The sequence below is a fragment of the Anabrus simplex genome, chromosome 5, assembly GCF_040414725.1.
Source record: "Anabrus simplex isolate iqAnaSimp1 chromosome 5, ASM4041472v1, whole genome shotgun sequence".
Lineage (NCBI taxonomy): Eukaryota > Metazoa > Arthropoda > Insecta > Orthoptera > Tettigoniidae > Anabrus > Anabrus simplex.
In genome coordinates, this window is record NC_090269.1 from 81,503,514 (window position 1) to 81,531,375 (window position 27,862).

General features: G+C 39.2%; 2 protein-coding genes across 3 annotated transcripts in view; one reads left to right on the top strand and one right to left on the bottom strand.

The window, feature by feature from the left end:
* Nxt1 (NTF2-related export protein 1) overlaps positions 1-16,702 on the bottom strand; it is a 55,229-nt gene extending 38,527 nt beyond the window's left edge. Inside the window, exon 1 of one of the 2 annotated variants that reach the window (XM_067146978.2) lies at positions 16,559-16,702. In XM_067146978.2, the coding sequence (XP_067003079.1) occupies positions 16,559-16,567 (9 nt within the window). In that variant the 5' untranslated portion in view covers positions 16,568-16,702. The remainder of the gene's footprint in view (positions 1-16,558) is intronic. The other variant, XM_067146979.2, reaches the window with a different exon arrangement.
* A 65-nt stretch (positions 16,703-16,767) lies between these two features.
* rno (rhinoceros) overlaps positions 16,768-27,862 on the top strand; it is a 306,578-nt gene continuing 295,483 nt past the window's right edge. The window contains exons 1-3 of the mRNA XM_067146977.2: positions 16,768-16,910; positions 17,837-17,882; positions 19,292-19,387. Of these exons, the coding sequence (XP_067003078.2) occupies positions 19,339-19,387 (49 nt within the window). The 5' untranslated portion in view covers positions 16,768-16,910; positions 17,837-17,882; positions 19,292-19,338. The remainder of the gene's footprint in view (positions 16,911-17,836; positions 17,883-19,291; positions 19,388-27,862) is intronic.

Consider the following 27,862-nt stretch of genomic DNA (forward strand, 5'->3'; position numbering starts at 1 on the left):
TCATGACGCCCCTCTAGCAATCTATTCGAAAGCATATCATATTACAGAATAACATTTGCACCCAACCTGTTAGTTCTGTGATAAAACATTTCTTGTAGCTTGTTTCTCACGCAGCAGCTGCTTTTCAGTGTAGTTTTTCTTGAAGAATCCTTCCCACTGTGAGGATATTTTCGTCTTCTAAACCATAAGCGATTACAGTGCAGATGTGCTTAATGTAAGTCTCAATTCTTTCTCAATCTTTCTGTCAACTGTCAGGTACGTTTAACACAGCAAATACAGCATTACTGAAGGATTTATAGTGAAGAAGAGCAGCACCTGAGGTACTTCATTCACAATGAATTTTACAACGCTTATGGGTAGCAAAAGGAAGTCACGATCGAATAAGTATCGTTGCCAACTCACAAGCAATGAAATGAGGACGTTTAGGAGAAAGGGGCGAAAGGATTGAAGATATTTCCTTATTTTCTTTTTTTCTGTACAAAATTAACTTTTCGTGATAATATCAGCTTTTTCGTAATAATTTCCTCTTTGACCGTAATTCCGTAATTGTGAGGTGAAATTCGTAATAATTATGGACAGTCTGTGATAGTTGGCACCTCTGGAACACCTACCAAGACGCATGGCTAGTGCATACCGTGGAGGCCACTTGGAGCCACCCGCAGTGCCTATGCACTGTCTCATTAAAAAAAATTGATGCCTGCCTGGCCATCAGATGATAAAGATGTTGATTCCCATAGGGAACCTGAATATTTGATCCGAATGAGTAAATTTAAATATGTATATATTTGAATATGTAAATCTACTGATTCGGAACAAATATTTCAGGTTCCCTACGGGAATTAACATCTTTAACAAAATATACATGTAGCAAACAAATGAACCTGGATTTCAAATCACCTTTTTAAGGCAATATACACATAAAAACAATAACATAATAATAAAAAAGCAAAGAAAGCTAAACAAAATACACAAAAGGACCTCTACAATCTTACTGGGACCATAATATGGTAGCGCATTCTTGAGCAAAACTACCGGGTTCCTTAAAGTATCGTTTATTAAACATAAATTTACTCAATAGCCTTAAAAAAATTTGATGTTAAAATTTACACAGTTTAACTATACTAACAGACTCACAAAATGATCTGAGGATACTAGTTATCAATCTGAAATCGTTGCCTGACTTACAAATAAGGTGACCATTGAAGTCTAGGACTATAAAACAATAAATATTACATTCTCTCTGATACTGTTCTCATCTTAAATACCAATATTAGGCCTACTAATTTTATAAACTCGAACTGAGCACATTATTAAAATTGAAAATGTATTCTAACTTTTCTATTACAGGAGCATTATGATTCATATAAGGAAGAAGATAAAGGAGCTTGAATATCAGGCACAGGTGAATACAACAGTTAAATAGGTAGTTTGATTAGTGTTTTCTAGTGCAAAGTAGGAGTCAGCCTAGTCAAATTCTCTGAAACAGCATATTTAACAACTCTTTTGTTATAAAGGAGATGTGAAAACACGGATAATGGTATCAATAAATCATTTTTCTGACAATTGTTAATAATTTCAGGCCATATTTTAACCTAAAAATTGATGGTTTTATCAAAGTTTATCAATCATATTTTCCAGATTCTAGGCCCGTGTTTATCGAAATTTCAATGCGGGTACACAGTCTGTAAGAAAAACATGTGCCGGAATAGATGTTTAGTTCTTAAGAATTGTCTCTAATGAAATGAAAAACACGAAGAAGAAGAAGAAGCAGCAGCCTAAACATTGAGAATGCCACCCACGTCCATACACTCCTGAATCCACCACTCTATAGTCCACTCTCGATTATGGTAATTTTATAACATTTCAATTTCTACTCACTTGTGCAAAGAAATACCAGATCCCTTCTGATAGCGATTTGTACCACTGAAAGCTGCACAAGAGGTCACCATCGTGAATAGTTCTTCACTCCGCAATTAGGCGTACGGCTTAACTTAGGCCTACTCTCCTTTAATATCGCTGATCAATGTAAGAATTAAAAATAATTAAAATTAATTGTGCAATTGTCAATACGGAAATGATTATAGATTACGAGATCAAGTGAAGTTTGAAGTGACTGATGAAGAGACTACCGGCATTGTTAACGGTAGAAAAAGAAACTGAAGAGGGGAAAAAAAATTGATGAACGGAGTGCCAAAATAACACACAATGAAGGACTCAAAGCCCTTGAAGTAGCACTGAAATACGTGGAGCAACAAGAAGAAACCTCCAGTACAATAAATTATCACGTAACACAACCACAGATCCAACAACCGATAGGAATCACCATGAAAAACATACAAGGAACTGTAAATATCACCACATGTTAATCATGCATTTGAAATTGAAGTGCCCGCAACATAGCGATGTGTGAAGATATTCAATTTTCCCCATAGCACCAGCTTGCTCTGTGAGTCTAGGTAAGTACTATTAAAGCCTTTGGCTCTGATGAGGTTGACATTAAGAAGGGCATCCGGTCATAAAAACCTGCCATAACAGATTCATCTCACTTCATACGCGACCCCCTGGACAGAAACGGGACAAGGATTGAACAAACAAACAAACAAACAAACAAACAAACAAACAATGAGAGATGTTCTAGTGTGATCTCCCAGAAATTATTTGAGATACCTAAAGTTCATTTTTGGCTAGTTCGGCTGTTGAAATTTGCAACTGTGGTACAGGGTTGAGACCCTTCTGACATGTTATTACTTAAATGTGAGGGTTCAATTTTGGCTTCGTTCTCTACTTTTAACAAAGTAAGGTTTGATATTCCCTCTGCAGGGGAACTTCGATCGCAAAGGCTGAAGCCTTATCGTTTTCTTTCTCTTAGTGTTTTTAACCTATTGATCACGTAAAGACTTAATGTCGTGTGACATAAATCTGGAGTTATTCTCCCTGATCTCACCTTATGATGTTGAAATATCATTCCAAATTATACTGGTTAAAGCTTGATACTGTTTGTTTGAGTGTTATTGCCTTCAAAAGATTTCCAAAGGATACATTCACTTCAAAAATATATTACAATTTAAAACTTTCTTGGTGCGCTTTAGTCCATTGCCTGGTCCTGCTGCTGCTTCCCTCTTCCCCTGCCAACTGGTGGTAATAATAATAATAATAATAATAATAATAATAATAATAATAAACTGCAGGACAAAGATTTCTACCCCTTTACACATGCAACTCAAAAGGTAATTTGATATGCATTTTGCATTTTATAAACTGGTACGAAGTCAGTCACTTTTTACTGAAAGACCTCTCTGGATTCTGATTTTATTTAATCGTGTCAGAAACATACATTATACTTACGATAATAATAGGAGAATAACAAATCTGGTACTATAATCATTAATCACTTCTGATGATGGCAGGTAACGATGTGATTTAAGCTCTCCATAAATACAAAATTAATTAAATGTGGTGTGACCAGTAAGCGGCTAATTTACATGCTTCCTTGGTAGCGTCCATCACATTCTGGAGAGAGCAAGTATTTGGACACAAGTTACAAACAAGGAGATGGCTCACTGTCTGTTCTTCACCACATTCACATAGAGTTGAGTCACAGACAAAACCCCACTTTCTCATATTGGTCTTTGTTCTTCCAACTGAAGTGTTAGTATCAATCTCGGAAGACATAACATTCATAAAAAATATTGCATGTAATGGCTGAACTTATTTTCTTATTTCTGGATTCTGATGAAAACGTGTCAAAATCTCCTTATTGTTTAGAATATTCTTTGTTGGCTGAGCCATATAATTCGCACACCACCTTCCTGATACTTCTTGATTATGCTAGCAAGTCCAAATCATATGCTTTATTTCCCTCCAGAATGAAATGCCGAATTTAGTTGTGAGGATGCTCCATACTGCTATATCTGAAGTGTTAGTATCATTCCTGGAAGACACAACATTCATAAAAATATTGCATGTAATGGCTGAAATGATTTTCTTATTTATTTTTTTTTTTTTTTGTAGGGCACAGTGTATCTTTTGCCTTTTTAACATCTAAAGAGGATCCTCCTAATTCTTGAAGCAACATATTGAGCATCTGGATAGCGCATGACTGTAGAATCAAATCGGGATCTTGTGCAAAATGAGACTGCATCCTGTTCAGTGTAGGAGAGAATGCACCATGACATACTTCCTCCTTTTATCAAGTTGTTTTCTGCATCTGCCACAAACTTTAGCTACATTTCAGGAAATTGTGAACATATTTATTTTAGAATAGTTCTCAAACCTTTATCACAAGTATAATTAGCTGAAAAACGCATCAGGGATGTGACCTTCATTTCACTGCTGTCTTGTTTTGTAAACAAAAGTGCATGGAATAAAACATCACATCAATAAACAATATTATATACTGGTATTCTTACTAGCCTTATTCCTCCTTGGGGTCAGCACTACTGTATGTGTGGATTAAGCTCAGTTTTACAATCAGATGTCTTTTTTGATGCCAATCCTATAGGGAGTGATTTATTCACCATTGAAAATTCATGAAAAATTTTGTTAAGTGAGGTGGAGAAAAATTTCTGACAATGAATAAAACATGGACAATACGTTGCTTTTGCTGATACAAATTCCTGGACGAGCAGCTGTGACTAATGAAGATTGCACTGAGTGGTTTGCTCTTGATAACTAGTTTGAAGTGACTGATGAAGAGACTACCGGCATTGTTAACGGTAGAAAAAGAAACTGAAGAGGGGAAAAAAAATTGATGAACGGAGTGCCAAAATAACACACAATGAAGGACTCAAAGCCCTTGAAGTAGCACTGAAATACGTGGAGCAACAAGAAGAAACCTCCAGCACTGATGTGTAACTTCTATAGAAAATGTGACATGGCAGTGTTGCACTCTCTTTCTGATCTACGTCTGAAAAATGCTACGCAAGGAATAGACAGTTATGTTTATGTTTCGTAGATCTAAAGGAGGCATATGACAAGTACTGAGTGTTCGCCGTACTGGAGGACTATGGGATTAAAGGTAGATTATTAAAATCAATCACAGGCATTGATGTGGACAATTGGGCTGCAGGCAGAATTGATGGTAGAATGAATTCAGAATGAATTCTTGGTTTAAGGTACTTACAAAAGGCCGTAATCTTTCAACTTTGTTGTTCATAATTAATTCTTTTTACACAGCAGGCATTCCGTATGTCGTCTTCAGTCCAGCTACTTACGGGATGCTCTAACACAACCACAACTCCTCGTTTAGACCTTGGCGGACACAAGCAACAGCCAACACCTCTGCTGCCCTCAGCCCAGTCAACCAAACCCCCATACACTGAGTCTCTCACTGACTCCAACACTGAGTTCCACAGTGACTCGAACACCATGGAGTCCATCTGCGAGGTGGCTAGGGGTGGAACATTCTCGTTGCATCTCCCAGAAACTCGCACGTAAACCAGCCAACGAGAACTATACACGGAAAGAATGGTCCCATCCCCCAGGCCAGCTGGTAGATTCCTTGTCGTCTGACTCACTAGCCCCTTCCAGGAAATACTGAAAGGGGCTACCACAAGGATGGCACGTAACAGTATTAAGTGGCAGGGAGGGATTCAGTTAAGTGAAAGTGTAATAAGCAGTTTAGCCTATGCTGACGACTTGGTCTTAATGGCAGACTGAACCCAAAGCCTGCAGTCTAATATCTTGAAATGTGATAATAGGTGCAAATAGTCTTCTTCTTCTTTTCCTACAGTTTTTCTCACACCTGTGGGGTCGCGGGTGAGAACTGTGTTGCACATGTGGATATGCCAGTTTTACGGCCGGGTGGCCTTCCTGACGCCAATCCTATATGGAAGGATGTAAGCACTATTGCGTGTTTCTGTAGTGGTTGGTAGTGTGGTATGCCGTCTGAATATGATGAGGAGAGTGTTGGGACGGACATGTACACCCAGTCCCCGAGTCAGAAGAATTAATCAGAAGCGATAAAAATCCCCTGCCTGGCCGGGAATCGAACCCAGGATCCTCTGAACCGAAGGCCAGTACGCTGACCATTCAGCCAACGAGTCGGACAATAGGTGCAAAGAGTGTGGTATGAAAATTAGCCTTTCCAAGACTAAATTGACTGTAGTAAGAAATCCAAGAGAAGTGAATGTTAGATTAGGGATACAAAGCTGGAACAGGTACATTATGTAGTATATGAAGGCTATATCTAAAGATTTTAGCAGCCCGTAAACCATAATTCTGAGGACAATAGGATTATTTTCATTTGAAAGAGCGATGTTTCTAGAGCTTGGAACATGCGTGTGCAACCCCTCACAGCGGTGGTTCCTCCACGGCACGGGAAGAAATCACAGGCAGTGCCAAGTCAAGATACGGTGCAAGATGGATCTGCCGCGCAATGATTTTTTATGATTATAAAAATAATATGTGCCCAAGAACGCCATTCTTCTTTGCTGTGTGTTTTTTGTGAGGCTTCCCTTTTGAGGGCCACAGTTGCAAATTGGTTTCACAAGTTTTCAAGGGGTTGGCAGTCAATTGAAGATTAACTTCATCCTCGTCGCCCAGCAACAGCTATGACACAGGAAGACGACGTTGTGAGGAAAATGATCAAAGAAGATCCATATCTTACATTATGTGACATTGAAGGGACCCTAAATATTGGGTCAACAGCAGCGCAGACCATCATTCACAATTATTTAGGCCTTACCAAGATATGTGCCCGTTGGGTGCCACATTTCCTGACAGAAAGCCAAAAGGAGGCGAGAGTGGACTGGTGTCGTTTCATGCTAGAAAACTTCAATCGAGGGCAGTCCCGAGACACCTACAATATTGTAACAGGTGAAGAAACATGGGTCTACCATTATGATCCTGAAACGAAGAGACAAAAGTTCAACGAAGTCGGAGCTCTGGAAATAAGATGGTGGCAAGGTGGCAACCTTTTTTTTTATTTTTACTAAAATGGGGCATCTCACCTCTGTGACCTTGACACACAGTCAATGCTGAATGGTGCGTAAATGATTGTCTTCCCCATAGTCCTCGCCACATGGAGGTCACAGCACCCGAAGTACAAGAGTGAGCACCTTCTGCTGCATCACAATGCATCTGCGCACAGGGCTGCCAGAACAATGGACTTTTTGGAAAAGGAAAAAGTGCAAGTGTTATCTCACCCCCCTCTATTCACCTGACCTGGCCCCAAGTGATTTCTTTCTGTTCTTTAAGACCAAGGAAAGAATTCGTGGGCAGCAGTTTTCGTCAGATAAAGAGGCCACTGCAGCGTACGAGAGTGCACTAAGTGACATCCTCAAAGAAGCTTGGACTGAGATGTTTTTCTAAGTTGTTTCAGAAAATGGAAAAAAGTACACAATGCTAATGGAAAGTAATTTGAAAAGCTGTAATTGTCGTTTTGTAAATACATTTTTCTTCTCATACTCTGCTAAAAATTTTCGGCATAGCCCTCGTAGTGCACGAGATTGAATCAAAGTGCAGTAAAGCTAATGCAGTGAGCTCACAGTTGCGATCAACAATATTCTGTAAGAAGGAAGTCAGCTCCACATTGGTATGTCTTCAGACCAACTTCGCTTTATGGGAGCAAAAGCAGGGTGGATTCAGGATATCTTATTCCATAAGTTGGAAGTAACAGACATGAAAGTGGCGAGAATGATGGCTGGTAAAAAGATGGGGACAATGGCAGGAGGGCACTCAGAATAAAGAGATAAAGGACAAGTTAGGAATAAACTCGATGGATGAAGCTGTACGCATGAAATGGCTTTGGTGGTGGGGTCGTGTAAAATGAATGCAGGAGGATGGGTTACCTAGGAGAATATTGAACTCAGGTATGGAGGGTAAGATATACAGAGGGAAACCAAGACGCTGATGGTTAGACTCAGTTTCTAATGATTTAAAGATATATAGAACCAAGCAAAAGGGGACATGGAGCGTAAGCCCTCAGATTAGGGCCGTGAAGCAGCTTTTACGTGTCTGGCATTCTGTAGGGCGAAAGCTAGCATTCTGTGAAGCGGCTTTTAGGTTTTTTCCCCTTCTTCTGTACAGCAATGCTAGTGCATTCTATATTGTACAGTGTCGAAAAGCTGAATTAATTTATATTGCAGGTTAATGAGAGAGAAATTGGCCTGGATTAGTAAGGTCCGTTTAGTGACAAAACCATTGGACTGTGACCAAGCAAAGCGAGTCTGGGGGCGCAAGCCCCCAGGTTAAGGCTGTGAAGCGGCTTTTAGGTCTCTAGCATTCTGTAGGGTCATAGCAGCGCATTCTATGTTGGACAGTGTAGAAAAGATTAATTAATTAATATTTCGGGTAAGTGAGAAAGCGATTGGTCTGGATTGGTTAGGTCTGGCTAGTGTCAAAACCATTGGTTTGGGTCGGTTAGGTCTGGTTAGTGACAAAACCACTGGACTGTGACCTAACAAATGTTAGGGCCACAGAGCAGATTTTAGGTCTCTAGCATTTTATATGGCGATAAGAGCCTATTCCATTTCGCCCAAGGCAATAGGAGAGCGAGTGCAGAGGGCCACAAAGCAGATTTTAGGTTTCTAGCATTTTATAAGGTGATAAGAGCCTATTCCATTTCACCCAAGGCGATAGGAGAGTACCACGAGAGCAAATGCAGTGCATTCGATATGACACATCCACGCGATTATCACTTTGTTGCCAATTGTTGTTGATTGATTATTCATGAAATTTTATTGTACGTGGGCAAGTGCAATACATATCGATTTGACACGTCCCTGTGAATATCAGTTCGTAGTCAATTGTTCTTGATTGATGATTTATGAATGGCTGCCAGCGGTGGATGTGTAATTAATATAAGAGGTTATATACGTGATTATGAGGCGAAGGTGAATTATTTAATGCTGTTGTATGAAAGTCATGGCTTACTTTCCAACAACAGAATGCGTGAAAAATGTGGTTGGCAAGTTAAATCAATTGTGAATAAGAATGGAAATCGTATAACTTTTGCTTGTCGTCGTCAAGTGGAAAAGGGTGTTAGGTGCGGACGGTTTGTCAATGGATGGAAAAGTACTTTCTTCGAAGGATCTAATCTGAAATTATTCGAAATAGGAGATTTTGTTGTCCTGTGGTGTATTCAACCAAAACCACTGGGTCCTACTGTGAAGCTCAAGGTGGGTTTTTGTAACAAAACAACAGTTGATCAAGCTTCTGTCGAGAGGTATGTGTAGAATGGATGGTGGCTAGAAATAAAATAAAATAGGTGGGCCTGGTATTATTGTCGAAATTGACGAGAGTAAGTTTGGAAAAAGGAAATTTAATAGGGGGAGATGTGTAGATGGACAGTGGTGTTTTAGAGGCGTGGAGAGGGAGAATTACTAAAACTTTTTTGTAGTACCTGTGGAGAGAACGGACAAATAGACTTTGCTCCAAGCCATAAGAACTGAATACTGCCTTGAAGTATTATAATATCAGATTGCTGGAAGGCAAACGATTGCTTGGGGCACGAGGGATTTGTGCATCTCAGCGTGAATCATTCTGTTCAGATTATGGACACCATAACGAATGGTTACATCCACAGGGGGAACAGGAGGGCCATATCCAACAATTGCCCTGCCGCACATATGCAAAATTGGTGGTGGCATTTTAAGCACAACAGCTATTCCGCTCCAGGGTTCGGCAGGAGGAAACAGAATTTCCTCGGATATCTTGCCAAATCTCTATTCAAGAGCTCCTTCCCCCTAGACACGAGGGTGAATGAATTCCTCAAGGTTGCCACAGCCCCGTATTTGCCACTGTATTGAGGTATTATATTAAACTATTGTTGGTGTGTATTTCACAACATTTCCTTTACATGGTGTTTTTTGGTTGTACTTTTATTCAGCTGGGGTTGGTAACGCAATCTAATTATCAACACTGATGGCATTGACGTCACGTTTTGTTCATGTTGATCAATGGGAATGCAAGTAGCTACCTTAGCCATGGACGATGGTGGGTGCTGCTCTTTATTAGGTAAAGTAAAGTAAACTCGTGTCCTCATCCCGAGGTGGCGCAGCTCTTTTCAGGCACACCTCCAATGGAGGTGAGCTGCATGTACCACTTCAACCACATACCACCCCTCCTGCCATTCTTAAATTTCTGGCAGTACCGGGAATTGAACCCAGGCCTCCGAGGACGGCAGCTAATTACACTAACCGCTACGCTACGAAGGCGGACTTTATTAGGTTATAAAAGTAAATGTACTTCTAAGGGCAGGACGGTAGGTTCTTAGACATCGCAATGAACACATCTCTCCACTAGAAGGAATTCCAAGTAAGATTTGCATAATTTTCACTGCCTTATAATGTTAAGAACTTTAGGTAGCACAGTGTCAACTTTATTAACAGAGATGACACTGAAAAAGAATGGCTTCATTCTTAACAAATTACTTCAATTACATGTCACAACAAGGGGTATAGTTTAATTTTAGGCACTTTTTAACAACTGAATTGTATGCAGTTTGCAGAAGTACACAGAGTCCTGTCAGACTGGACCTGGATCCATATAGGCCTAACCTTGAAATATGACCTGAGTAACCAAGGGTTAAATCGTTGGTCGAGATGGGTAACCAGTGGTAACAAGTGGCACCCACCATTTGAAAGTATAATGTAGCGATGGTCATTGGGATGGTCTCTCTTGGATCATGTCAGAAATGAAGATGTGTGATGGGGAGTTGGTGTGGCACCAACTGTAGATATAGCGAGAGAGGCTCAACTCTGGTGGTATGGCCATGTCATGCGAAGCAATGATGATCTACATTGTACTGAACAATACAAAAATACTTCCTACATGCAGATGAATTACTTCTATGACAGAAATGTTAAACCAAAATATGTTAAGAGATGCACTAAGTGATGTCAACCGAAAGGTCTGAACAACACAGATGTAAACTTATGATGAGGCCTCAGTGCAAAAGCTGGTTGGGTCCTCATCAGATCCACCATAAGCTGTTGAGTAGCAATGGCATCACTGAAGTAGTATACTTGCAAAATAAAGACTGAAATTGTTTCCCTTTGCTTTCCTCACTTCACAGATGTAAGCTCCATTTAAGTTACGAGAGCCAATTCCTCATAAACTACATGTGAATAAAGTTGTAGAAAAATAACAGTAGGTAAAAGGTAGCTGGCACCAAAGGAATTCTGAAAATGAATCATGGGCATTGGATAGATGGATCCAACTTCCGTTCTGTAACTTTACAATGGCGAAAAATGAAAGTATCCTCCTAATCAATACATCATATATTCCGTCATTAGACGGAGTAAACAAGTTCAGACATGTTTCGGCTCGTTTGAGCCATCTTCAGTGAAAAAAATTAGGGGGGTTGGAATAATTTACATAATATGAGTTGAAAAAATGCTAAAAAACATAATGAAAGCGCAAATGAAAAAACAAACAAAAGAGAGCCTATACGGAAACAAAATTAGCACAAATATACAATATTTACATCAATATGCAGAGCAAAAAAAACTTATTGTGACAAAATTCAGTGTTTCTTAGGTTAACGCAGTTTTTAGTATCAATTATTATTTCAAATTAACACCTGTTTCACTGAATTTTGTCACAATAAGTTGTTTTATGCTCTGCATATTGATGTAAATATTGTATATTTGTGCTAATTTTGTTTCCGTATAGGCTCTCTTTTGTTTGTTTTTTCATTTGCGCTTTCATTATGTTTTTTTAGCATTTTTTCAACTCATATTATGTAAATTATTCCAAACCCCCTAATTTTTTTCACTGAAGATGGCTCAAACGAGCCGAAACATGTCTGAACTTGTTTACTCCGTCTAATGATGGAATATATGATGTATTGATTAGGAGGATACTTTCATTTTTCGCCATTGTAAAGTGAAAACCGTCAATACGGAATGATTCTAATATCCGTTCTGTAACGTCACAAGTGTCCGGCTGGGCTCTTACCACCTTTTAACATAATTGTCTGTGTGCATCAAGGTTCATCCCTCTCACCCCTGTTCTTCAATCTTTGTATTGATAAAGCAACGGCTGACATTCAGTCTCTCCGTCCCTGCCATTCCTATATGCGGATGATGTGGTGCTTCTACAAAAGTGCAGCCTTGCAGTTCAGCACCAATGGAAAAAAAAAAAAAAGCTAGACAAGAATAGGCTGTGACTCACCATCCAAAAGTTCATCTGGAATATGGTCCCCAAATCAATGGTCAGACCTTACAAAGTCACTCATTTTAAATATCTTGGATCTCTGGTCACATCAGATAATGATGCTAGGCCTACCTCTATAGTTCAGTTCTTATGAGTTTTGACTTGACATTTGAGCGCTGCCTTTTGGTGGAGGCTAAGTTAATTAATAATCAGCCAATCATACGCAGCCAATCGCTGTGATAGAGCGAGTTAGAGTCCAATACCGGTTACCAGTGTTGTCGATCTGTTCCTTACTGTAATCACGTGCTATCAGCTGTGTGTTGTATCGTGTTCAGCCCCTTTCATGGTCTTGGTCAGTTCACTCTGTCATTCTCGATAAAGCACCAGCAACGATGGCTAGAAATGAATTTTCTCGCGTTTTATCTGTTCGAGCATTGATTAATTTTTATCTTTTAGCCTTATCCTAAATATGCTATGTGTTATTGTTAATCTTACGAGAGTTATGAATGTGGCTACAAAGAATAACTGATTCTGGACACACATTCCAGTATACATTTTCGGTTGTGTTGTGAGTCGTGAATGAGCTGTTTATACTCGTAACGATTTGGCACCAATGTCTGACTTCCGGTTAACTGTCAAGTCGAAACTCATAGAAACTGAACTAAAGGGTCAACACAGCACGGTTCAGGTAGAGATAGGTAACTGGTGCCCTCTGCAGTAAAAAGATGCCCAAATACCTGAAGGCTAAAATTTATAAGATAGTGATAAGACCATAGAGTAGAATGTCGCCCTTTGACAAGAAAAACTGGACAAATCCCCCACACTATAGAGATGAGGATGTAGTGATGGTCACTGGGATGTAAAGCTGGTGTGGCACCAACTGTAGAGGAAGCGAGAGAGGATGAACTCTGGTGGTATGACCATATCATACGAAGCAACATATAATAATAATAATGTTATTTGTTTTACGTCCCACTAACTACTCTTTTACGGTTTTCGGAGACGCCGAGGTGCCAGAATTTAGTCCTGCAGGAGTTCTTTTACGTGCCAGTAAATCTACCGACATGAGGCTGACGTATTTGAGCACCTTCAAATACCACCGGACTGAGCCAGGATCGAACCTGCCAAGTTGGGGTCAGAAGGCCAGCACCTTAACCGTCTGAGCCACTCAGCCCGGCACAAAGCAACATATAAAATAAGAGTTTTTCCTATGAGATTGCTCCGAATTGACAAAGAATGTTATTTCTGTATCGGTCATGTCCACAGTAACAAGAAATGCATTTTTTAGAATATTTTGTCATCTCTGAATGCATGCACATGCATCACGAAAAAATGGCATAGGCTAAGAGAATTCAATGAAAATCAGGTGGGTAAAATGAAATGGCGTATGGCTTTTAGTGCCGGGAGTGTCCGAGGACATGTTCGGCTCGCCAGGTGCAGGTCTTTTGATTTGACACCCGCACGTGACCTGCGCGTCGTGATGAGGATGACATGATGATGAAGACGACGTACACCCAGCCCCAGTGAAATTAACCAATGATGGTTAAAATTTACCAATGATGGTTAAAATTTCTGACCCTGCTGGGAATCGAACCCGGGACCCCTGTGACCAAAGGCCAGCACGCTAACCATTTAGCCATGGAGCCGGACGTTCATGCTGGGTGAAATGGTAGTTTAAGAGAAGGCCTGAAGTTTAAATTTCAAATAACTATGTTATGAGTGGTCCTATACTGTAGATAAACGCTACAGAACAAAAATTATAGAGAATATAATTTTAATCATCTAAGTCTTACAAAACCTTTTTTTTTTTTAATTTGCTTTATGTCGCACCAACACAGAGAGATCTTATGGCGACGATGGGATAGGAAAGGGCTAGGATTGGGAAGGAAGCGGTCATGGCATTAATTAAGGTACAGCCACAGCATTTGCCTGGTGTGAAAATGGGTAACAACTGAAAAAATTTTTCAGGGCTGCCGACGGTGGGGTTCGAACCCACTATCTCCCAGACGTAAGTTCACAGCCGTGCGCTCCTAATCGCAGGGTCGACTCGTCCGGTTTCTATACAATTTTACTTGTACTGGCTATAACAGAGATATTCATGTATTTCAATTTCTGTTGCTAAGTCCATATCAACGCTGAGTCACAAGAAAATGGGTATGTAACGTTGGGGAATAAGGCACTAGAATCTAGGCTATAAGGAATTTTATTCATGCTGGAGGAAATGGGGAAGGTGCCTAAAATTTAATTTTAAAAAACCTATTTTATTGGTCCTATCGAAAAGTACTATGTACCAAAAGTTACAGGAAATACGATTTCCGATCATGAATGTCTTATACAGTTTTTGTTTTTGCTAGTGGCTTTACATCGCCCCGACAGATAGGTCTTATGGTGACGATGGGATAGGAAAGGCCTAGGAGTTGAAAGGAAGCAGATGTGGCCCTAATTAAGGTACAGCCCCAACATTTGCCTGGTGTGAAAATGAGAAACCACGGAAAACCAGGGCTGCCGACAGTGGGATTGGAACCAACTATCTCCTGGATGCAAGCTCATAGCCACGCACCTCGAACCGCACAGCCATCTCGCTCAGTTTATACAGTTTGTTGTTACTTGTAATTATACAGTTTTACCGTACCGCCTATGATAATAGACTTTTGTTATTTAGTCCATAACAATCCTGAGCATTGCTTCATGAAAATATCGTTCAATCGCTTTTTATCATGATCGCCTTAAGGTGTAAAACTGCAAGGTCCATAATGACAAGTAAAATTGTGAAGATGATTATAAAAATGAGGGGAAAATGTAAAGGAATGATTGCTTTAAGAATAAGGGGAAGTCACAAAGTCACGTTAGATGCCCTAATATCACAAGGTTGGAAGAAAACCGAATTTGAAGGCCTACAATATCGAAAGCTCATAAAATTGATCAACAATAACATTACATTGACCATTGTTCTGATGTGCTTTGTCTCTTCTGTTGCCACCCTCCTCCGATAGATGGGATTACTGCTGGGTCCCAAGTAAAACAACCTGCCTGGATATTGGAGCTGAGGAATTAGCATGCCATTCCTCTGGTATATAAATTTTTCTGATAAATACTCGAACGTAACACACTGGTTCATTGTAGTATTCCAGGTATATGATCCCTACTCTAAGATGCTGATTTGAATGGGCTGTGCGCACACTTAATGAATTATGGCAGTTGAGTGTTCACGCCTATCTGCGACCTGGTCATTCGTTCTAGAGACTGCCGAAGCAGAGGAGGGACAATATAATTCAAGATATGCATGCTGTGGACCCCAACTTTCGAGACGTCCTAGACAGGATCAAATGACGAAAATGTAGCCGAACAAGACACCATTTGATGGGAAAGACGCTAGGAGGGAGGGAGAGAAAAATAATGCACATTAATTTTATGAAATATTAAGTCAGATCATGATGGATAGTTTCATGTAAAAAAAAAAATCACTTGATTGTGGTTTATGGAAATAACATTTGAAGCCTCATAAAATTTGAGCTACAATATAGGTTCAAGGATTGAATCTAGCAGTAAAAAGTGTAAGCCATGAACCAGTTATAAACCTACAAATCGTAGTTGCGCCTCGAAATACCGATAGGTGAGAATGTTGAGGGGAGAAATACTGATTCGCAGCACATGTATAATGAAAAATCGTTAATGTTAGTTCAGTCAATACTGAACCTTAGATGACAGAACCTTTCTGGTCAGATTTCTAAGCTGAAATATAATCACACAGCGGTTTTTCTGGGCGCAACGACGAAATATACTTAGAAAAGGGTATGAGGAGGAAATCAGCAGCACTTCAAACCAAAGACCTGCAAAAATGCCTAGTGCAAAAAATATAGTAGCAAGCCTATATGATGATATCACTTCTTAGCTAATAGGCTATCAATCATTTCATCCACGAAAAGTTACTATTCCTCGTAAATAAAGAGGCTGTTAGGTTTAACGAATCATCCTTCTAGCAACTTTTTTTACGTTCCACTTGATATGCACTAAATACGGCGTATCATGTTTCTGCATGTAGCAATCAAAATATAAGGAATACATCACCTTGAATTTTCCACATAAGAAAACGAAGTAGGAATATATACGTCATTCATTCTTATTCTTTTAAATGTATAACTCGAATTCAACACCGGAATTAATGTTGTACAGAAAGTAACAATCCCAGAACTTGACAGAGGTAGTTCGAGTTTCACTTCTGCATTAAATCCCTTTTTATAAATGCGAGAAATTAAAAACAAGTTGAAAAAGGCAACATAACACTAATTGACGGCAACGGAGATCCCCCGGAATAACCTAACTCTCAAACTGACATAAAACACGAGAGCATGGATGTTTGCGTACCGGTAGTGGCAATCCTGTGGTATATTTACTGATTAGAGCGATTTATATTGTTCCTTAATATTATGCCACGATAAAGTACCACTGCAATACAAACCTGTTCCATTTCCGATCGATTACTGAAAAGTGGTATGTGTATCAGGTTCCTGTTTATATTGCACTAAAACAAGTCGGCACGAGTCTTCCAGACACAACATTGACTTTACACGAGTGAAAACTGAATTGCGCACAGCATCCCAAAATATCTCGTAAATAGTGAGATCTCGCGTTTAATGATCACGTGACCCCAACTTCTACAGTTATTTTTTCAGGCATGATGGCGCCAAACGATGGTATCCACTTTTATGTACATATTTTAATGTGTTTGTGGCTTTGGACCTTGGTTGGAGTAGGTGACAAACTTCTACAACTCTTCTAGATCTGTTAATTATTCGGAGGTGCTCGTTACGGTGAGTATGTATTTCGTATCAGGAGGCAGAATTTCTAATGAGGACATGTTGGTTAGGCTGATGACAGAGACATGGATCCCACCTCGAAATATTTTCGTAGCAATGTCAAAGTTTCCCATTTTCAAAATTCCGCGACACTTATTTATTGAAGTATGCCCGTTGGAAGGGGTGATGTGATACCACTCTCTTATGGAAAAGCACGTTCAGTGATGTTTTATTAGTTTATCTAGTCTTCCAAAGATTAATGAAACGTCTCTGCAGGTGCTGCCATCTGTGTTGTCAATGTTGTTAAGCTTAAGTGGGGAGCCGTGGGCTCGACTGACGAACTCATACCAAGAAAACATTATAAAAATGCAAATTTTGCCCTTAAATTATAAATTAACGTTGTAACGTGGTCAGGGGAAGATTATATTTGTAATGTGCTCCAGATAATCGCTGTTATTTAGAAACTGCGTCCAATGTTTACATCTATGCATTGGGAGTCTCCTTCCATTAAAGACAATCTGCTGTGAAACCAATATGCCAATTTTATTCCTTGTGATTGTTGAATGAAATGTACTGCGATGTGGTATATGTGCAGTTTCGTTTGGTTTATCTGCTGTTACGAATGGTTACACATACGAAGGTATATGAATGCAGGAAGTAACTGATCTGTTGAGGTGCTCATTTGGCACCAATCTTGTCAATTTTTTTTTTTTTTTTAGCTGCTATTGATATATAATGTAGCATGTTTATGTTCTTTAGGTTAATTTTATAATATAACGTAGTTTTAATATTATAGCTATATTGAAGTGAATAATGATTTTATAAGTTTGAACTTTTAGGTGTGTACAAATGATAATGATAATCATGAGTAATGTTCATCATGATTGTAAAGTCCCTCTTATATTTGCAGCAAACAATAATTCCAAGACTCTTGTTTACAGATACTACCTTATCCGTGCACCTCCCTTTAAACACATCAGCTATGTAGTAAGTATCCTCTTTTCATAGTGCATTCATTGATGGATATTTTGTTCTTTTCATTTGTGATCTGTTGTGATGATATTGATTCATTATTATTAGAGCAGGAAAATTGTTGAAATTTGCTGCTGATAAGAAAAATGTCATTTGATATGCCATAATTCATTTGTAGTAGAGTTTTCTGTTAATGTTTGTTTCAAAGAACATTCTCTAAGTTATGAACCTTGTATTTATGTTTTGCAGGTTATATTATAGATTTTATATCCTCCTTGCCCAAATTGTATATGTAGAGGGTAAACTAAATCACAGTACTAGATGTAGATGCTATGTGACATTTGAAGTTTCTTTAGCAAAACTTGCAGTGATAAGTTCCAGAAATCAAGCTGCAATGTTTATATCCTTGTGCTTTAGTGGAGATATAGTGGTTGAGGATTGTTGTTATGCCTGTTCTGGGTAAAATTTGCATGTGTATTGCATGTTTGTTGAATGTAGTAGAAGTAATAAGAAGTACTTGTGTGATAAGATGCTTGTTACGGAGTTAATTTGGATATGTTCAAGGCACTAGTTTTTTGTATGGTACCTTATTTTGTATGATTTGTTCAGTAAACTTTTTACCATACGTTATTATTATTATTATTATTATTGATATTATTTTATGTTGATGAGAAGTTTTGTTTCCAGGCTGAACATCTGAATAGTTCTTAAAAGAATTTGTGTAGGCCTATTGTTACCCCTTTTCTGAAACTCACGCTGCCTTTTTTTATTTCAGAAAAACGTAGTACAATTATCACCGCCTTCTTTTAAAAAACTGCTGTTCTGCTTTTCTGCAGATTGTCTTATTTGTTGTTTGTTTCCTGTATTTTAATTTATTTGTTTTTTGTAGGTTTCAATTGCATTTGAAATTGCAGTTTTGTGGTTAATGGCTTGTCCAGTTATCCAGTCTGTTACTTTTATATACATGTCCATGATTTTGATGTTGACATCCTCATTAACTGGATTTCAGGAGTTAGAGTAGATTGTATTATTATTATTTCAGCTATAGGCCTATATCACTCGAGTGGAAGAGAGAAATGTATATTGCTGTGTTTTCATTTTTATACTGTGTCAAAATTTGTTGTCAGTGGACTACTTTGTGAGGGGGGTGCTTTCAAATTGAAACCCCCTTGTTTACAATCACTGTGTGAAGTGTTGTCCTTAATAATGGCTAAATCTGGCCATAAGTTCTAATGTTTAAGTGATATGTTACTATGTATCATCGTATGCTAAAAGCAACTTCAATGCTAGTTTTCTCCATGTTGAGAAAAGGTAAACAGTTTGAAGCTCTCCCCATAAGTTTTCCATACATGTCTTTATTATTTTATTGTTAAATGTGTGTATATTTGATAACAAATTAATTAATTCTTGTTGTTTACTTTTAGGTTCAGTCATTGTGGTGGGGGTCAAGTTTTTAGCGCATTTTGTCAGGATGTCACAGCGAGGGAAACGACAACCAAATAGGACAGATGATGGGCCAGGTGAGTTATTTTTAGGTTATACTCAGTCTGTGTTATGTAGGTTAATATAGTTATCATATGATTCCATCCAGGAATGCAGTTTTCCTGAATAAGTTGCTCGTTGTGAATTAAAGTAGTAATTTTCTTGATGATTGTCAGTTCTGTAGAAGGTAATGACTATTGTTTTGATGGTGCAGAATATAATTTGATATAGTTCTTTTAGAAAATCTCTTTTGAGGTTAGTACAGCATCTGTTGTTAACTTCATATCTTGGTAAATCTTTACTAATGGGGATACAAAAGAGAGGATAGGAAACATGGCGTGACTCGCACAATATTATAACATGCTACACAAGGCTGCCAACTTAGGTTAGATTATTGGCTAGTGACAAGACCATTGTGTGGATTGGTTTGTCCATTGGTCTGGGAGCATAAGCCACGGAGCAGCCCACATGCCTGTAGTATCCCCCGCAACAGTATTGGCTAGTGACAAAACCATTGACCTGGGTAAGAAGTTAATGAATTTCACTCCTGTAGTTAATATATTGTCATTGTACATCCCATGCCATGCCATGTGCATGCCATTCCACTTTTAAACCTTGTGGTTTTGTTATTTTCACAGAATGTGGCAGCCCTGTGGCCACATGATGTGAGCCAGTAGATCTTTCCGAAACACTCACCAGCACAGGAACCGCTGTTTAATGTTCATTTGTCACTGGAGGCGTAAGTGGGTTTTTGGCGAATGGTACCAACTGATGTAACGTAATTAGTTCCTGGTGCCACCTTTACTTAGTTCCAACTTGGGTTACGCTGTTTAATTTATTCGTGGTTAGTCGCTACAGTAATAAATAAATTCTTCGTTGCTATAATAATCAACAAGCTATTGTTAAACATGGATGTTGTTCCTCACAGAGGTTGCTATGTCAGAATTACTGATTTTAACCCTTTTGCTCTCAAGCTATTTTCACCAGTCAAGCCCCAAACACTCAGGCCATTTTTCATGATTATGCATGTTAAAATGTAAAAAATTGCCATATAAAGAGATCCCCAGTTAAAAAATATCACAGTAGTACACTATTTAATACCATTTTAGGAAAAAAATATCCCAAAATTGTTCATGGCATATTTTACTACAAAATAAATTTTGAAATTTGAAAATATATTGCAAAAAATGAAAATCGGTTTTCAAATACTAAAAAGTAATATGTTCTTTAGTTATATTGTTGTTCAGTCATTCTGAAAATAAGAGCATTTAATTCTGTATAACATGATATAATTTTGTTTTTTTGTATTCTTACTTACTCATGAGTTATAGCACTTGACGTAAAGAACTGTACACGTACCTTCCAGAGTCAGCATTTGTTTTTTGGAAAACATTCTCCTATCATCAGTACCTGTAAAACCCGAATCACTCTTCTTCTTTATCTACAACTTTTCCCACACCTGTGGGGTCGCGGGTGCGAACTGTGTCGCATATGTGGATTTGGCTCGTGTTTTATGGCCGGATGCCCTTGCTGATGCCAACCCTATATGGGGGGGAGGTAATCACTATCGCGTGTTTCCGTGGTAGTTTGTAGTGTAGTGTGTTGTCTGAATATGAAGAAGAAAGTGTTGGGACAAACACAAACACCCAGGCCCCGGGTCAGAAGAATTAATCAATGGCGATTAAAATTCCCGACCTGGCCGCGAATCAAACCCGGGTCTCTGAACCGAAGGCCTCAACGCTGATCATTCAGCCAATGAGTAGGACTGAAATACGAATCAATATCGGCTATGACGTCACTGTCATCGTCTAAAGCATCTAAATAATCTAAAACCGGAATTATTTAGCCTAGAACTTGGCCCAGCCATGTAAAAAAATTAGGCCTACTCGTGGCACGAAAATCTAATAAAACGAAATGTTAAACTAAAATTCACTTGAGAACATCGATAAATGTATAATATAAACAAAATATAATAAACAGTAATCTATTATTAAAATGGAAACAATAAAACGAAGGAAAACACGTATTTTGAAGCTTAAATGAGACTGTACTCGCAAGCAGCACACTTCAACTCGCATACGGTGAACATACGTGGTTTGATAACTTCATTTGTTCCAAACAGGTGAGCTTAGTGTCACTATCTCTCGAGAAAAGTGTAAACTAAATCCAAAAGCTACTATTGATGTCTTTTCCTGACATCTGGGAGTCCATTAAGGTACTTATACAGCCATCCGAACACAAAGTCGATGGATCGGCACGCTGAGTGTTTAAAGCAATACCACTCGAGCCGATTCAAGAGTAAGTTTGAAGATTTGTTGTCGTTTTATGTTAACCATGGCTTGATAACTGGGGAAAGGAATTATTCTTTAGGTGCTCTCCTATAAGGAATGCTATATTTTGGTATAAATCTTCCTTCTTCCTATGTACAGTTCGTTATACTCATCACCCGGCTAGTGACAAAATCATTGGACTGGATAGGTTAGGTCTGGCTAAGGACAAAACCATTGGTCTGGATATGTTAGGTGGCTGCTAGTGGCAAACCCATTGGACGGTGATAAAGCAAACAGGGTCTGGGGGTGTAAGCCCCCAGGTTAGGGACGCGAAGGGGCTTTAGGCCTCTTGGTATCAGTGCAATCTATATGTCACTGTGTCCAGTTTTAGAATTAGCTCAAAACATTGGTTTGGATGTCCAGCTAGTGACAAAACCAGAGCTCTGGATTGTTTGGGTCTGCCTAGTGTCAAACGCATTTGATTGTGATCAAGCAAAGGGGATCTGGGGGCTTAAGCCCCCAGGTTAGGGCCATGAAGCGACTTTAGGCCTCTTGACATCAGTGCAATCTACACATCGCTGTGTCCAGTTTTAGAATTAACACTCTTCGTTTTCTGACGACGAAATGTAATCGTTCGCCCTGGACCATTTACAAAGTTTATTACTCCTCCTGTTCAAAATTCTATTTCTGTAATTTTTGTCCCATGAATTACAGGAGTGTCATCAGCGCAATCTATGCTGTACAGTGACGAGATTCGAAATTATTGTATGGCTAGCCCGGCAACATTAAAATTTTTTTTAAATTTCTCCTTGTTAATTATTAATCATGGCTGGCGGTGGCGCTGAAGATTTGCCCAATGAAACATCACTCTCATAATTCAAGACAGCAAGATGTTATTGTTATTAATTACATATGCTCTTTCTTTCCATTCTTCCTCCCGACTACAACGCCGATTAATATATCGCCAATATTGCCTCATCATTTTAGGTCTTTTTATACTGCCTAAGTTGGTCGTAACATCTCGCTGTCTTGAATTATGGGAGCAACGTTTCATTGGGCTAATCATCAACCAATGGCAGAGTCTATTCGCGTCACCGCCAACCATGAATATTATGTTATTTATGCTGGTGAGGGTTATGAGATTTTTTATCGTGAGCTCTATCAGAGACAATAGCAGACTGTTTTGGTCAATAGGAACATAGAAAACGGTCGCATTTCCCAGATTGACATAGAAAACGGTCGCATTTCCTAGATTGACATATTCTCAATTTTAATATTTTAGGGCACTATTAGCCGAGGTACACTAATTGCCAGAGGACTTAAGTACCACACAGTTGGTGGCGCAACTACTGAATAATTGCTGGATTCACACTGAGGGATAGTCACTAGTTGTGCCGCTAGTCGCCCTCGACTAATAGTGGCCTTAAATAACTAATAATACTGCTAGGGGTGGGTTGGTGGGACTCTGGCAAGCATAAGGGAAGGATCTCTCCTTTCTGTTACTTAAGGAATCACTTCACGTAATTTTTTGCATGATTTTCTTATTCCTTGACATGCACCCCTGTTAGTAAAGTGCTACCCATATCTCTTTTTACCAACTAAATTATTACTTTTGATGGTTAAGTACTTATGATTTCATTTGATGGCAGATAAGCATCAAAGGGTTGAGGTGTAGAAAGTTTTTTAGTAGTACAGTGGAACCTTGATTCTCCATTTTTGGAGGGACCACAAATATAAAACGTACAACACGGGAAAACGAAAAATCCGGAAATGAATTAAAACCATCAACAATTTGGCTAAACATCACAAAAATGAAATATGTATAATTATAATCTTACAAACCTTCCTAAACCAAACCAAACTACAGCCCCAATAAGCCTTTGTCTGCCAAGCGACCGCTGTTCAGTCCAAAGGCCTTCAGAGAACAAGGTGACGCATGGTCAGTGTGACGAATCCTCTCGACCGTTATTACTGGCGCTCCAGACCAGAGTCACCATCTCACCATTAGATAGCTCCTCGATTAAAGGTAGTTACGTAGGCGGAGTGGACCTGGAACCAGCCCTTATATCCAGGTAACAATGTCTGGCCTAGCCGGGAATCGAACCTGGGCCCTCCGGGTGAGAGGCAAGCAAGTTAGACCGCTGGGCCGGCTTCAAACATTATTTACCCGCACGCTGGTTTAAAATTTCATTACATTATATTCAGTGTTACCACGGAAGCTTTGTCAGTTTCCTGTGAAAACTTCTTCTGTTCATCAGCTTTGATCAGCCAACTTCGAAAAATCTAATAACGCCAAGCCAAACAACAATCATCCGCAAGTAGTTTTTAATTCTCTAATCTGATACAATAAAGCACATTAGATACCAAAGCGCCCAGCATGATGGCAAAATCCCTTCTTTTTTTATCTTCCACTGTAATTTGGTCTACAGTATACTATTGGTAATCTTTTTCTGGAAATCTTGAACCACGTAAATTAGGCCTACATCAACTGTTAAAGGTTATGTTGATCTCGAGAATATAGTTTCGAATGTAAAGTATCGATTCTCAAAAGTTCTCGAATGCATTATATTCTGCCCGTCACTAATCACAGTCAAATTGGAAAGAGACAAAATATCATCAAAACTTCAGAAATTATGGTTATTCGTGACCGTGAGCTCAACTGGAAAGCGCGCTCGCTGCACATGTCAGTACGAGTTGTAAATGATACAAACTATTTAAATGTAACGTGCGCAAATAAAACGACTGTGTGTTTTGTGACATTTTAACACAAAAACGTAAAATTTCCAGTCTTATGTTAGGACCAAAACAGTAACAAGCAATCCCAAGACCTCTCATGGCTTTTTGATGTAAGGTGCAACATCTGTTCTGGTCTGAATAACATTATCGTATACGATAATATTAATATACTAGATTTGTGTAAAGAAGGAGCAGTTTTGATTCCTGCCTGAAAGCACTGTGACTATACATTGCCCTGAGGGAAGTGCCGAAAACCTGTTCGGCGATGCAATCGAAAAAATTAAAAATATAAACATCTAAACCTGGACATAATGTGCACGTTTTACAAGTACGGTACGAACATTTGACGAAACTCGTTCCGTCTTCAAGTAGAGCTGTCAAAATGCGCTCTGTCTTCTTTCAATTTTTGTGGCCACACTCTGCTTTATGATTTCTGGGGATTCTCTAAACAGCCACCCGAATGCGATGCCAAGATGGTCGCTTATGCAAGTTCACCGCCGATCGCTTTTCCAGTACAGGGCTTGCTCCAATTATCGCAATGATGGGGCGTTAAGGCCAAAATCCGTAAGTAATCCGTAGCCGCCCTTTCGTGAGATACCGTACAGTTTCTTGAAAAGCCGTGCGCGTAGAGGCGCGCGGCTGTGAGCTTGCATCCGGGAGATAGTAGGTTCGAATCCCACTATCGGCAGCCCAGAAGATGGTTTTCCGTGGTTCCCCATTTTCACACCAGGCAAATGCTGGGGCTGTACCTTAATTAAGACCACGGCCGCTTCCTTCCAACTCCTAGGCCTTTCCTATCCCATCGTCGCCATAAGACCTATCTGTGTCGGTGCGACGTAAAGCCCCTAGCAAAAAAAAAGTTTCTTGAAAAATGCTTGGTCGAGGATTTAGCATTGATGGGACAGAAATTTCTGGACGGTTCATCTGGGAAATTGTTTCTTCGAGGAATGGATGATGTGGGATTTTTACAACGTGATTTAATTAGAGTGCACGCGGGACCACGTAATTTGAACGCATAATCCGGGAAGACGTAGTTTCCAGGAACAGATTCCACTGTATTTTGAGAAGTCTGTTTTCATAGCTGCTGGGAAGGTAACTCTTTAGTCTATGTTCCTTCATTTGTGGTAAATTCACCATGAAAGTAACAGAATTTTGGGAATTATTAATTCATTTTTAACTCCCCTAGTACTCACTTTTCTTTTAGGCTTTACATGACAAGTGCAAAAAGATCAGTGACTTAAACTACTAATTATTATTATTATTAATAATGTGTGCTTAATTCATCTTGAACTACTGTTTTTAAAAGATGAATATGATTACTTGACCATGCAATACAGGTGGGTTTCGGTAAAGAAGCGTTCCGTCGCCGGAATGGGTACTAGAATCGGGTGGATTTTACTGTCGAACAAAATTAGATGGGAAAATCATGAATTTTCTCAGTTTGTATGGAACAAGGAATTTATCATATTTTTGAAGGTTCTGTTAGCCATGTTTATGACGTCAAATATGACACGTTCATCATCCATACATAAAAGAAAGGCAGCCGTTGTGTTCTATGATGTCGCACATAAGTAGGAAAAGTACTGAATAAAGAAAGCATGTTAAAAGCATCTTTAAGCAATTAAATCTCAGATATAATCCTATATAATAATATTGTGACAACCATGGAGATGAAGATGCTTCGATGGTCCATGGGGCTGACCCGATGTGACCACATAAGGAACACGGACGTCCGGCAAAGGTTTGGTGTCGCGCCCATCATAGACAAAGTGAGGGAAGCCCGTCTCCGCTGGTACGGCCACGTCATGAGAAAACAGGACGACTCAGTTGCCAAAACAGCGCTCCACATCAACCCAGAGGGAACAAGACCACGAGGAAGACCGGCAAAGAGATGGACTGACAACATCAGGGCAGACATGCACAGTGTTGGCTTAACACCAGAAGATGTCAACGACAGACAGAAATGGAGGAGATGTAGCAAAGCAGCAGACCCTGCAAGTCGGGATTAATGCTAAGAAAGAGAGAGAATAATATTGTGGCACCAGAAATTCAAGCAGAAATATTGATAATCTGACACATATTCAGAACTGTCCAGTTTTTAACACATGCAAACTCAGAACAGTATTACTTATGATTTTCGTACATAACACTGTCGGAAATGACTCAAAATAAAGAAGAGCACTTTTCAGTCAGTTGGTAAAAATGCAAAGCAAAGTCACCTCCGTACAGGCCATGAAGGCCCTTGGAGGAGTGGAAGGTAAAGGCTTCCACCATTGCTAACCTCGGCACGTGATGGGGTAGAGTGGTTAGCTCTATGCCCGGCCGCCTTTGCCCCCAGGAATTAACCTGGTACTCATTTTTGGTGTAGGCTGAGTGAACCGCAGGGCCAATGCACTTCCGGAAGTGGAAATCTTGTTTCTTAAATTTTACGACTTCCTGACGGGGATTCGAACCTACGTCCTTCCGGGCGAACCAAGCACACCTTTACCGCCTCGGCCAGGCAGCCCCTTCAGTTGGTAAAAGGAAAATGAAATTGTAATGCTCAGTTCACTGGACATTTAAACTCGCCAGTATTTTCTGTTAAAAATATAATCACCTAATTTTTGCCCCCAGTAAAAATTTACACTAGTGACACACTTTCTTTTCATTTCATATGCACTCTAAATGAATTACACCATTTTTCGTTCGTTTGACGAAAGTATGGATTCTCAAAGAATTTGTGGTGGAAACCGTGTACAGCTAGTGTGCAAATTATGTCAAAGAAAATATGAAACATATCATCTTGACAAGTGCAATAATCGTACAAAGTCCTTGAATGAATAGAGCAAAGGACAGTAGTGAACCTCATTAATTATTAAACACCTCTTGTATGGCTATTCAGCTGCAGTAACACTATTATTATTAATGAGTTACACCATACACCACACTACACGTATTTACATGGTAATTCCACAACATTTCAGTTCTGACACCACATATTGACTAACCATTTGTTCGAAATGTCAATGCTTCAAAATTTGGAAAAGTAACAGATGGCCATCTGTGAGACAGTGTCAACAGTTGTACCAGCAGTATTCAACAATACTTGTTCTTTTGTTCCTAATGAGTTCTTAAATATTAAAATTAGTCACCATGCGGAATGGCAATATTCGGACTTAGCTTTTGAATTTCAATTCCCTGTCTCCAACACTCAATCGCTATGTGAACATGGTTGACATGCGCTCTCATATTCATATTTATAGTGCATTATTGAGTGTTTTATATCTTGGGTAATTGTACAAGAATGTAGTATTCTCACAGCTTATCTTGTTCATCGCATCTTAATATACTATATCCAGTAGCATTTAAGAGTGCCTGTAAGTGAATTGGCATCGGTCGGCTTCTTTACCATAACCATACAGATGCCAGTTGCCAACATTTTCATTAATCAAGAAAACTTTTAAGGATGTCTGCAATAAGCAAGATATACTGTCTATACTTACAGTACAGTGCAAGAATGAGTACAGT